This window comes from Cebus imitator, unplaced genomic scaffold, assembly GCF_001604975.1.
Source record: "Cebus imitator isolate Cc_AM_T3 unplaced genomic scaffold, Cebus_imitator-1.0 Scaffold150, whole genome shotgun sequence".
Classification (NCBI taxonomy): domain Eukaryota; kingdom Metazoa; phylum Chordata; class Mammalia; order Primates; family Cebidae; genus Cebus; species Cebus imitator.
The window spans coordinates 927,128-940,877 of NW_016107465.1; the positions used below are offsets into that span (position 1 = coordinate 927,128).

Below are 13,750 nucleotides of genomic sequence, written 5' to 3' on the forward strand. Positions count from 1 at the left end.
TTCTAAGTCACCATTGTCTGTAAAAGGTATATCCAGCAATAGATTTCAATGAAGAAATTCACACAATCCAGGAAAAAGAATTCAAACTAGTGGCATTAAAGAAGCTCAGCCAGGTGTGGTGGTGGCTTATTCCTATAATCTTAGGAAAGGCAGCCTCATTTAAAGACATAACTCCCACACACATATTTTCACAGAAGTCCTCTGTGCTGATTGTTGTGGTGTAAAAGTAGAAAAGAAATGAGTGTTTTCCCTGACACAGACAAAAATAAAGAAAAAATAATTTAAAAGAATAAAGTCTACATGACATATGAGGCACCATAAAACAGCCAAATATTCAAAATTTGGGGGCTTTAGAAGGTGAAGAGAAAACAAAAGGAATAGAAAACCTATTTAATGAAATAATGGCTGAAAACTTCCCAAGTCTAGCAAGATATTTAGACAACCAGAAACAGGAAGCTCAGAGATTGCCCAAAAGATACAATTCAAAAAGATTTTTTCCAGGGCACATTATAGTCAAACTCAGAGAATTCTAAATTCTAAAAACAGCAAAAGAGAAATGTCCAGTGATTTATACATGAACCCCCATCAGACAGACAGCAAATATCTCAACAGAAACTTTACAAGCCAGGAGAGAAAGAAATAACATATTCAAAATTCTGAAAAAAAAGTGCTGCCATCCAAACATACTATTCCCAGCAATGTTATCCTTCATAAATAAATGAGAAGTAAAGTCTTTCCCAGAAAAGCAAAAGCTGAAGAAATTCATCACCACTAGATCACTTCTATAAGAAATGTTTAAGTAGGTCCTGTACAGGCCGGACGCGGTGGCTCACGCCTTGTAATCCAAGCACATAAGTAGGTCCTACACATAGAAGCAAAAGGACAATATCTACCATCATGAAAATACACAAAAGTATAAAACCCATTAATAGGGCAAACACACAAATAAGGAAGAGAAAGTGCTCAAATGTTACCACTACAGATTACCGCCAAAGCACAATGATAAACAATAAGAAAGAAAGGAACTAAGGATATACAGAACAACCAGATATTAATTAATAAAATGACAGGAATAAGTGCTCCCAGATCAATAATAGCCATGAAAGTAAACTGTTTAAATTTTCACTTAAAACATATAGACTGGCTGAATGGATTGGAAAAAAACAATGACCCTGGCTGGGAGTGCTGGCTTGTACTTTAGGAGGCCCAAATGGGAGGATCGCTTGAGGCCAGGAGTTCAAGACCAGCCTGGTCAACAATGTGAGACCCCATCTGTATAAAAAAAAAAATTCTAATTAAGAAAAAAAAGATCCAACTATATGCTACTTGTAAGAAATTCATCTCACCTACAAAGACAGATATAGACTGAAAGTAAAGGAATGGAAAAAGATATTCTATGCAAACAGAAACCAAACACAAGCATAAATAACCATATTTATATCAGATGAAACAAACTTTAAGTAAAAAAAGTTAAAAGAGACAAAAAAGATCATTATATAATTATAATTATATAAAGCAATCAATTTGGCAATAAAGTATAACAATTCTAAACATATATGCACCCAAAAGGGCACCCCAATATATAAAGCAAATATATATATTTTTAATTTTACTTTAGGTGTATACTATATCTGGCATTTCTCCCCATGTTATCCCTCCCCACCCTCCCCTACCTCCCCATCCCCCACTGTCTCTCCCCTACCCTCCCAACTGTCCCCAGTGTGTGATGCTCCTCTCCCTGAGTCCATGTGTTCTCGTTGTTCAACACCCGCCTGTGAGTGAGAACATACAGTGTTTGGCTTTCTGTTCTTGTGTCAGTTTGCTGAGAATGATGGTTTCCAGATTCATCCAAGTCCCTACAAAGGACACAAACTCATCATTTTTAATGGCTGCATAGTATTCCATGGTGTATATGTACCACATTTTCTTTGTCCAGTCTATCATTGATGGGCATTTGGGTTGGTTCCACATCTTTGCTATTGTACCCAGGGCTGCAATGAACATATGTGTACATGTGTCTTTATAGTAGAATGATTTATAGTTCTTTGGGTATATACCCAGTAATGGGATTACTGGGTCAAATGGAATTTCTATTTCTAGATCCTTGAGAAATCGCCACACTATCTTCCACAATGGTTGAACTAACTTACACTCCCACCAACTGTGTAAGAGTGTTCCTATTTCTCCACAACCTCTCCAGCATCTGTTGTCTCCAGATTTTTTAATGATTGCCATTCTAACTGGCGTGAGATAATATCTCAGTGTGGTTTTGATTTGCATTTCTCTAATGACCAGTGATGATGAGCATTTTTTCATATGTTTGTTGGCCTCATACATGTCTTCTTTTGTAAAGTGTCTGTTCATATCCTTCACCCACTTTTGAATGGGGTTGTTTTTTTCTTGTATATCTGTTTTAGTTCTTTGTAGATTCTGGATATTAGCCCTTTGTCAGGTGGGTAGATTGCAAAAATTTTTTCCCATTCTGTTGGTTGCCGGTTCACTCTAATGACTGTTTCTTTTGCTGTACAGAAGCTCTGGAGTTGAATTAGATCCCATTTATCTGTCTTGGCTTTTATTGTCATTGCTTTTGGTGTTTTAGTCATGAAGTCCTTACCTATTCCTATGTCCTGGATGGTTTTGCCTATGTTTTCTTCTAGTGTTTTTATGGTATTCGGTTTTATGTTTAAATCTTTGATCCATCTGGAGTTAATTTTAGTGTAAGGTGACAGGTAGGGGTCCAGTTTCTGCTTTCTGCACATTATCCTACCTCAGCCTCTCCAGAGATTACAGGCATGCACCACCACACGTGGCTAATTTTTTTGTATTTTTAGGAGAGATGGGGTTTCACCATATTGTCCAGGCTGGTCTCAAACTCCTGACCTTGTGATCTGCCCACCTCGGCCTCCCAAAGTGCTGGGATTACAGGAGTGAGCCACCGCGCCCGGCTTGCTCAATTTTTAATGATTATGATTTTATACCAAGAGAAAATGAGAGGTGATTTTATATTTGCAAGCTAGGAAAGAAAAAACAAGTTAACCAAAGCTGAAACTGAGCTCAGTTTCATCAAGAAGCATCTCACTATCCCTTTCTATCTCAAAAATAAAAGTTTTGTTCACTGTATATTTCTAGATTCTAGAGCAGAGCTTGGCACATAACACTCAGTATTTGTGACTGGTCATGATGAGAAAATGCTACGCCCATGATCTCAATCGCTCCAGCTCATCTGAACACACTATTCAAGAAAGCACTAATGTGTATTGACATGTAAAAATCTCCAGGAATTACTGTTAAGTGAAACAAGTTACAGATGAATATATACAATATGATTCAATTTATTTAAAAATACATGCAAAGCCAGGCATGGAGGCATGTGTCTATAATTCCAGATACTTAAGAGGTTGAGGTAGGAGGATCCCCTGAGCTCAGGAGTTCAAGACTAGCATGGGCAACATAATGAGATTCCATCTCAATAAAATAAAATAAAATTATTAAATTAATTTAAATTAAAGCACATGCACAAATCAAAATAAATACATCTGTATGTGAAAGCACACCTAAATAATATGTTCCAAATTCAACAGTTTGATTACCTCTGGATCAGAGGGGGAGTGGTTGAGGGGTAGAAAGCAAACTTTATATTTGGATTTCTATTTGTAGTATTTGAATTATTTACAACAAAAAATTATTTTTGTATTGTTAGTGAAAAAAATTTTTAAGGAAAAAAACATCTGGACAATTCTTTTCTATGATAAAGAATCAAAGAAAAAATACATTCAATTCTGTTAACCTTACATATACCTTTTCTTAGAAAGCTACTGGAGAATATGCTCCATCAAAATGATAGAAGAAATCAAAAATGACTAAGGTGTGGGATACAGGAAACAGGAACAAGCATAACAGAGATGCAAAGTGAATCAATCCCCAAACGATGGTGAAGAGAGAGCCCAAGGTAATAGCTGTGCATCAAACATCAAGAGCAACCAGTCTGAACTGGCAAAGCAGATAAGAATGCTGTGTTAGAAACAAAACTGATTAAAATAGCTGTTGCATTAGACCTCTTGAGAGAAGATTTAAACAACTGGAAAAGAACTTGTAATTAAATTGGTGAAAACTCTGCAAACACAGAGACAACTCTGAGAAAAAAACAAGAAAGGGAAAGTAATGATTGTATGCTATATAACTCAGCTCTTAATAGCATGTAGGGAGGCATAATAATGTTAGCCTAACAACTAAATATTGACCTAACCAAAAATTATGAGATAACTATATTCAGAGGATCTATAGAAGGAACAGGTAGGATGCATGTAAGTGGCAGTGGCAGGAAAGCAGAAAAGAGTTCAATCCACACATTTCATGCATGAAAGCCAATGCATGATGAGTAAACCTGAAAAACCAAGAAGAGGCAATTACAAGGAATATCTAGAGATATGGATAAAACAGTAACTAGCTAAATAAGATGAACATGATTACTTCTCTTAAAAAGCAAGAAATAGTGGAAGGTTCTACTATTTTCAGAAATTAACTTTATTGAAGTAATTGATTCTGAACAATGAGTGCATAAAACTTAAATAAAAAGAAGAAGAAAAAAAGGCACTACTGAGACTCACCTCATAATATTTTACCTAACAGTGATGGATTTTACAGCAAACAGTTGCCATGTAGACTTCTGATGTGCCACAAAATAACAACTGAGCTATAAGCAGGATGGTCACTTTCAGTTCCAGCATGCTTATGATTCTACCAGAAGTATAATGAAAGTCACTCAGATTATTTAGGCTGTTTATACTGAAATCTCATGATTTAAAACACTGTGAGGCCAGGCACGGTGGCTCAGGCCTGTAATCTTGGCACTTTGGGAGGCTAAAGAGGATTGCTTGAGCCCAGGAGTTCAAGACCAGCCTAAGCAACACAGCAAGACCCTGTCTCAAAAATAAAAATTAAATTAAATTAAAAGTAAGAAATTTAAGGCCGGGCACGGTGGCTCATGCCTGTAATCCTACCACTTTGGGAGGCCAAGGCAGCTGGATCATGAGGTCAGGAGTTGAAGACCAGCCTGGCCAAGACAGTGAAAACCTGTCTCTACTAAAAATGCAAAAAACAGCCAAGCATGGTAGCAGGCACCTGTAATCCCAGTTACTTGGGAGGCTGAGGCAGAGAATTGCTTGTACCTGGGAGGAGGAGGTTGCAGTGAGCCGAGATTGTGCCACTGTACTCCAGCCTGGGCAACAGAACAAGACTCTGTCTCAAAAAAAAAATAAAAAAGAAAANAAAAAAAAAAAAAAAGGAAAAAGAGTGAAGCTATATTTCAGACACAGTATTTACCAAATTCCTGATAGTTTTGGAGTAGATGTCTTAACCAAAAAATTAACTATGATAGAGAATTGTAAATAGGCAAGATAAAACCAAAATTTGTGGCAAATTGCAACATACTGCACGGTTCTTTCCCTTCTCCTCTGGGATAATCATCTCAAATGCTGTTCATGTCCTTGTCTATCAAGACAAGTTTAATACTATCAAAGGGTACTAGTCCCCAGTTTTTGCCCAAAAAAACAAAACTACTCATGCTAACTCCTACCCCAGATGGTTACCATTCCTGGTGGGAAACATAAGAAACAGGCAGATTCTTAAAGTCAAGGCCAGATTCCAGTCTGGCCAAAATAGCTAATGCTTTATCAGTCCTGTAAGAACCCAAAGCAGACAGCAGTGAAACATCAAAATTTGTATACAGGGAGAAAGAAATTGAGTAACTCGTTTCCCACTTTAGCAATTAAAGGTGATCATTTCTCCCTAGAACAAATAATTACAATCATGTGTATGACTAGAATATCCATGTTCTCAGTGTCTTAAAGCACTGACCTGAGTTAAAATCTCAAATCTACTTTTCTCCTTTGGCTTCATTTTCCTCACCTGTAAACCGGTGGGGATATAGGAGAGAAAGGATACTTGGACTTTATAGGATTACTGCCAGGATGAAATAATTAAGAATCGCAAATTCTTACAACCTGTTAAATACGTTAGGCATTATTCTAAGTGCAAATGACATACAGCATTTCATTTCATCCTGAAACTGCAAATCGTATTATCCCATTTTCCAGATGAGAAACCCGAAGCACAGAGGTTAACTCTCCCAAGATCCCAGGTGGTGATGCGGGTGGGATGCTAATTCAGGCCACCGGGCTCCAGAGCAGGTGCTCTGATCAGAGCGGGCTGAAACGAGCTAACGTTTGCTAAGCAGCCTGTACTACTCCTGAAATGCAACGTGCTCAATAAATGATGTTTATTTTTCAAACGCAGTGTGAGAAAGTCCAGACAAAATAGGCGAGACCAAGGAATGCCCAGGATCTCCGCTACTCTCCCAAGCGTCTCCCAGCGGCCAGAAGCGCCCTTCCTCTCCAAGCCCCCAGAACTTCCTGTTGCGCCCCAAGCCAGCGGCGGAGGAGCCAGCGCTGGGGCTTGAGGCTGCAAGTACCGGCGGCGCCGCTTCGGGGAAGGAAGCGGACTGCGGCGGAGGGGGCGCTTACCGTAACCAACGCTGTCATCGCTCCGGGACTCCAGCACGCGGCGCACGCGGACGCGCACGGCCGCGGAGGGGCTGCGGTCTGGGCACTTCTCCAGCCGTCTCGGAAAGCCGCGACCCCTGGCTTGTCAGGGTCCCAGTCTGTGATCCGCGCCCCTGGCGGCTCAGAAATGCACCTTCTCCCCTCCCAGTTCTCGGCTCAAGCCACCTCCCAACTCCTTTCCCGCTGGCTCGGAGCGGAATCACAGAGCTGCCTCCTCTTCCGGAGCGTTTCCCACCGCCCCAAGCGGAACCCCCGACCCTCACTAGGTTTCCACTCGGACACCAACTCCGCTACAGCCGCATCTCAGCTCTTGAAACCGGCGCTGAGGGACCTGCCCTCTAGCAGCGTGCATTACCTCAGATATGATAATCATCTTTGGGCGGAGACCAGAGAACTTGAAAGCTGGTATTTCGTAAATCTTAGCTATTCTAGATCCTCATTAGCTGTAGTGTCCCTGGCCCCACCTACTTCTAGCTAAGGCTGGGGCTCAGATCTAGTGAATCGCCTAAGGTCCTTGCTTCCCGCCAGCGCAGCAGCCTAAGCTTACCTGCAAGTGCTCCAAGACAGGTTGTTCTTTCATTTTTGGTTTGCAGGCCCTGCTCCCAAAGCCCTGTCTGAGCTTTTAACTGTGGAGGCAGAAACTCTGGGCTCCACCTCCACACGCTGCCTTTTACAGCCCAGTGGATTTGTCACAATACCTTTCGGCTTCAGTTACCTAACTGCCTAAAAAAGAAAGGAGGTGACTCCCACCTTCCTTCGATAATAGAAGTATAATGAGGATCAAATAGGATGGCTACTGCCATCACAGACATACTTTGCATCTTCGACCTCCCAGACTCGTGATCCTTCCACTTCAGGCTCCAGAGGGAGAGTAGCTGGGACTACAGGCACACACCTCTGTGCCTGGCTGATTTGTTTTTTCTAGAACAGGGACTCACTGTGTTGCCCAAGCTGTTCTCAAACTCCTGGACTCAAGCGATCCTCTTGCCTTGGCCTTCCAGAGTGCTAGGATCATAGGCGTGAGCCACCATGCCCAGCCTAGACAGTCTTGATTAAAGTTGTGGTCAGTGATTTGGGGTGGATCCCAGTGTGTTGGCAGCGGTGCCACAAAGCACATAGGCAAAATGTTGCTCACATTATTACAAGTGTAATTAACAATGCTCGTCATTCATCCCTGACGACTAACTTAAAATTAGGGACACCTACTCATTTAGTTAATTATGAATTTTTGCCTAGTGAACTCACACTTACAGACAGTTTACAGGGTTTTTCTCCCATTTCTCAATGTGGTTTTAATGAGCATTTCTTTGTTTATTGGAAAATTGGAATCTCTCATATGTGTATTAGCATTTTGTTGTTTTTCTTTTTGTTGTTGTTGCTGTTGTTGAGACAGGGTCTAGCTCTGTCACCTAAGCTAGAGTGCAGTAGCACTGTATCGGCTCACTGCAACCTCCACCTGCTGGGCTCAAGCAATCCTGCAGCCGCAGCGCCCCCAAGTAGTGGGACTACAGACAGGTACAAGCTACTACATCTGTCTAATTTTTGTAATTTTTGTACATATGGGGTTTCACCATGTTGCCCAAGCTAGTCTCAAACTTCTGAACTCAAGCGATCCACCTGATTGGGCCCCCCTAAGTGCTAGGATTATAGGCCATGGTCATTTATTGTTCTTCTATGAACACATTTTATTGCCTTTCCTCTCCTTAACCCATCTCCTTTAAACAGTTAATTTGTAAACAAATAACAGGTTCTGAAGCTCTTCTAAGGCAAGTAAATCCTTCTTGATCTAAGTCTTCCGTACAGTTTTTTTTTCCCTTCCCCACCCACCCCCATATAGTTTCTTTGTTAGGTCTCTTACAGTGCCAGGGTCAGGGAGTTCTCAGAAATCTGCAGACTCACCAAGAAGACTAGCCATTTGGAACTCAAGATTCTTAAGAAGACTACCATCTTCTAGTTTAATCTCTTAGGTAAGTCCACATGTTAGGATGATCATATATTCTTTTCAGATCAAGCTTCAAGGCATTTTGAGCCTGAAATACACGGGCAATTTGAAGTGCTTTAAGGCATTGGATGTACTAGTTTACAATCTGTCATTGGTTCCCAAGCTGTATCAGAAGCATCTGAGGCATTTGTCACAAATGCAGATTCCCAGGCTCCAGCCATCCTACCAGATCTCTTGTATCAGGACTTCAAGGGTGGGGCCCAGGAATCTGTATCTTTCACAAACACTTTAATCAACTATCAAACTTGTATATAAAACTCTTCTGGTCTGGGCATGGTGGCTCATGCCTGTAACCCCAGCATTTAGGGAGGCCGAGGCAGGAGGATCACTTGAACTCATAATTTTGAGATCAGCCTGGGCAATGTGGCAAAAATCCATCTCTACAAAAAATACAAAAATTAGCCAGGCTTGGTGGCTTACACTTGTGGTCCTAGCCACTTAGATGGCTGAGGTGAGAGGAGTGCTCAAGTCCGGGAGGTTGGGGCTGCAGTGAGCTATGATGGTATCACTGCACTCCAGCTTGGGCAACAGGGAAAGACTGTTTTATTTATCTAAAAATAAATAAATAAAACTATTCTGGGCACAGATACACCTATGCCCAAAGTAGCTGTAAAATTTAAATTTTAAAATGTTCATTAGTAGTCTAGTGTGGTGATTCAGACCAGCAAATATTTCCTGAACATAGACTGTTTGTCAGGCATCCTGCTGAGCACCAGGAAATCAAAGATGAATAAGACATTGTCCAGTCTACAAGGCGCTCAGGTTTATAAGAGGAAGATGAACAATCAAAAATGAAACTGGGAAGAGGTAGAACAAGAAGGTGGAATAGAAAGCCCCGATCACCCCCCTTGCATAAACACCAAATTCAACAACTATCTACACACAAAAAAAGCACCTTTGTAAGAACCAAAAATCAGGTGAGCACTCACAGTACCTGGTTTTAACTTCATATCACTGGAAGAGGCATTGAAGAGGGTAGGAAAGATGGTCTTTTTGTTTTTAACTTTTATTTTAGGTTCAAGGATACAATGCAGGTTTGTTTTATAGGTAAACTCATGTCATAGGGGTTTATCGTACAGACTGTTTCGTTACTCAGGTATTAAGCCTAGTACCCAATAGTTATTTTTTCTGATCCTCTTCCTCATTCCACCCTCCACTCTCAAGGAAGCCCCAGTATCTGTTCTTCCCTCTTTGTGTCCATGTGTTCTCATCATTTAGCTCACAGTGAGCTTATAAGTGAGAACATGCCGTATTTGGTTTTCTGTTCCTGCATTTGATAAGGAAAATGGCCTCCAGCTCCATCTATTTCTTGCAAAATGCATGGTCTTGTTCTTTTTTATGGCTGCATAGCATTCCATGGTATATATGTACCACATTTTCTTCATCAAACCTGCCATTGATGAGATTTAGGATGCTTCTTTGTTCTCGCTATTGTGAATAATGCTGGAGTGAACATACATGTCCTTATGTCTTTATGGTACAACAATTTACGTTTCTTTGGGTATATAACCAGTAATGGAATTGCTGGGTTTAATGGTTGTTCTGTTTTTAGCTCTTTGAGGAACCACCGCTCTGCTTCCCACAATGGTTAACTGATTTATACTCCCACCACCAGTCTATAAGAGGAAAGACAGTATTGAATTGCAGATGCCACACTTTCCCCACCCATCCACAGTAGCCGCTTGGCATGGAGAAATCTGAGTGATTGGGAGGAGAAAGCAGCGGTTATGAGGCTTTGCATTGAACTCAGTGCTGCCTTGTCACAGCAGAAAACAAAAACAGGCTGAACTCAGCCAATGCCTGCCCTTCTGCCCTCTGAGGGAACATTTAGACCAGCTCGAGACAGAGGGGAGTCATCCATCCCAGCAGTCAGAACTCGAATTCCAGCAAGCCTCACCAGACCACAGTCTGGAGTGCTCTGGGGCTCTAAATAGGCAGTTTAGACCACGGGAACTGTAAATCCTAATGCTGAGCTGGGCTCAGACCAAGTGGACTTGGGGGGCGTGTCACCTACTGAGACACAGCTAGGACAGCTAAGGGGGTGCTTGTGCCACCGCTCCCCCAGCCCCAGGCAACACAGGTCCTGCCAAAAGAGACCTTCTTCCACTTGAGGAAAGGAAAGGGAAGAGTAAAGAGGACATAGCCTTGCATCTTGGATGCCAGCTCAACCACAGTGAGACAGGGCACCAGTCAGAGCTATGAGGCCCCCATTCCAGTCCCTAGTTCCCAGATGACATTTTCAGACACATCCTGGGTCAGAAAGGAGCCCAGTGCCTTGAAGGGAGGGGCCCGGTCCTGGCAGGAACCATCACGGGCTGGCTAAAGAGTCCTTGGGTCCTGAATAACCAGCAGTGATACCCAGATAGTATGCTATGGGCCTTAGGTGAGACTCTGAGAGGTGCTGGCTTCAGGTGGGACCCAGGACATTCTCAGCTGTGGTGGCTATAGTGAGAGATTCCATCTACTTGAGAAAAGCAGAGCAAAAAGAAAAGGGGACTTTGTCTTGCACTTTAGGTACCAGCTAGCCACAGTAGGGTAGAGCACCAGGCAGGCTCTTGGGGTCCCTAATTCCTGACCTTGGCTCTTGGACAGCATTTCTGGACCTGCCCTGGACCAGAGGAGAGCCCACTGCCCTGAAGGGTGAGTTCCAGGCCTGGCCGCATTCACCACAAGCTGGGACTTAAGAGACCTTGGGCCTTAAGTGAACATCAGCAGTAGCATGGCAATACTCCTCATAGGCCTGTGGTGGCCACAGGATGAAGCTCCTCTGCCTGTGGAAACGGGAAAGAAGAATGAGAAGGACTGTGTCTCATGGTTTGAGGGCCAGCTCAGCCACAGTAGAGTAGAACACCAGGTGAACTTCTAAGGTTTTTGACTCCAGTCTCTAGCTGGCAAACAGCATCTCTGGACCCACCCAGGTCCTGGGGGAATTCACCATCCTGAAGGGAAGGACACAAGCCTGGCTGGCTTCATCACCTGCTGATTGTACAGCCCTAGGACCATAAGCAAATATAAGCAGTAGCCAGGTAGTGATTACAGTAGGCCTTGGGCAAGACCCAGTGCTGTGCTGGCTTCAGGTCTGACCCAGAGCAGTCCCAGTGGTGGTGGCCACAAGGGTGCTTGCATCACCCCATCCCAGCTCCTGGAAGCTCAGCACAGAGATAGAGAGACTCCATTTGCTTGGGAGAAAATAAGGGAAGGTAACAGGAGTCTCTGTTTGGTAATCCAGAGAATTCTTCCAGATCTATGTAAGATCACCAAGGCAGTATTGCTAGGAGTCTGCAAGAACCACAGCATTACCAGGCTCGAGGTGCCCCCTAATGCAAATACAGCTTAGATTATAACACCCAAATCCTTTTGAATACCTGGAAAGCCATCCCAAGAAGGACAAATACAACCAGGCCCAGACTGTGAAGACTGCAACATATACCTAACTCTTCAATGCCCAGACACTGACAAATATCATCCACAAGCATCAAGACCATCCAGGAAAACATGATCTCACCAAATTAACTATATAAGGTACCAGCGACCAATCCTGGAAAAACAGAGCTATGTGACCTTTCAGACAGAGAAATCAAAATAACTATTTTGAGAAACTCAAAGATATTCAGGATAACACAGAGAAGTAATTTAGAATTCTGTCAGATAAACTTAACAAAGAGATTGAAATAATTTTTAAAAAATCACTGAGTTCACTGGCTCATGCCTATAATCCCAGTGCTTTAAGAGGCCAAAATGGGCAGATTGCTTGAACTCAGGAGTTTGGGACTAGCCTGGGCAACATAACGAAACACTGTCTTTACAAGAAATACAAGAAATTAGCCAGGCATAGTGGTGTGTGCCTGTAGTCCCAGCGACCCAGGAGGCTGAGGTAGAAGAGCACCTGAGCCTGGGAAGTCAAGCCTGCAGTGAGCTGTGATCACACCACCGCACTCCAGCCTGAATGACAACATGAGACCTTGTCTCAAAAACAAAAATGAAATAGAAATTGTGAAGTTGAAAAATGCAATTGACATACTGAAGGATGCTTGAGGGTCACTTGATAGTAGAATTGATTAAGCAGAAGAATTAGTAAGCTTGAAGACAATTTGAAAATACACAGTTGAAGAATACAAAAGAAGTAAGAATAAAAAACAATGAAGCATGCCTACAAGATCTAGAAAATAGCCTCAAAAGGGTAAATCTAAGAGTTATTTGACTTGAAGAGAAGTTAGAGAAAGAGATGGGAGTAAAAAGTTTATTCAAAGAAATAATATCAGGGAACTTTCTAAACCTAGAGAAAGACATCAATATCCAAGTACAGGAGGGTTATAGAATACCAAGCAGATTTAACCCAAAGAAGACTACCACAAGGCATTTAATAAGCAAACTCCCAAAGGTGAAAGATAAAGAAAGGATCCTAAAAACAGCCAGAGAAAAGAAATAACATACTCTGGAGCTCCAATACATCTGGCAGTAGACTTTTTAGTGAAAATCTTAGGATCAGGAAAGAGAGTCATGACATATTTAAAGTGCTGTAGGAAAAAATCTTTTACCCTACAATAGTATGTCTAGCAAAAATATCCTTCAGGCATAAAGGAGAAATGAAGACATTCCCAAACAATAGCAGAGGAATTTTGTCAACATCAGACATGTCCAACAAGAAATGCTAAAAGGAGTACTTCAGTCAGAAAGAAAAGGACGTTAATGTGCAATAAGACATCATCTGAAGGTACAAAACTCACTGGCAATAGAAAGTACACAGAAAAACACAGAATATTATATCACTGTAATTGTGGTATGTAAATTACCCTTCCTTAAGTAGAAACACTGAAAGCGAACCCATTCAAAATACTTTTTCAAGACATAAACAGTACAATAAGATATAAATGGAAACAACAAAATGTGGATAAGCAGGCCCGGTGCAGTGGCTCATGTCTGTAATCCCAGCACTTTGGGTGGCCGAGGTGGGTGGATCACCTGAGGTCAGGAGCATGAGACCAGCCCAACCAACATGGCAAAACCTCATCTCTACAAAAATACAAAAAATAGCCAGGCATGGTGGCACGTGCATGTAATCCAGCTACTTGGAAGGCCGAGGCATGAGAATCGCTTGAACCTGGGAGTTGGAAATTGCAGTGAGCCAAGATTGTACCACTGAACTCCAGCCTGGGCAACAGAGTGAGACTCTGTCTCAAAAAAAAAA

The 13,750-nt window shown here is 42.0% G+C and overlaps 1 protein-coding gene across 1 annotated transcript in view; it reads right to left on the reverse strand.

Annotated features, from left to right (window-relative positions):
• Positions 1-6,638, reverse strand: part of TRPM6 (transient receptor potential cation channel subfamily M member 6) — a 161,530-nt gene extending 154,892 nt beyond the window's left edge. Inside the window, exon 1 of the mRNA XM_017543237.2 lies at positions 6,522-6,638. Coding sequence (XP_017398726.1) covers positions 6,522-6,539 — 18 coding nt within the window. The 5' untranslated portion in view covers positions 6,540-6,638. The remainder of the gene's footprint in view (positions 1-6,521) is intronic.
• Positions 6,639-13,750: the final 7,112 nt, after the last annotated feature.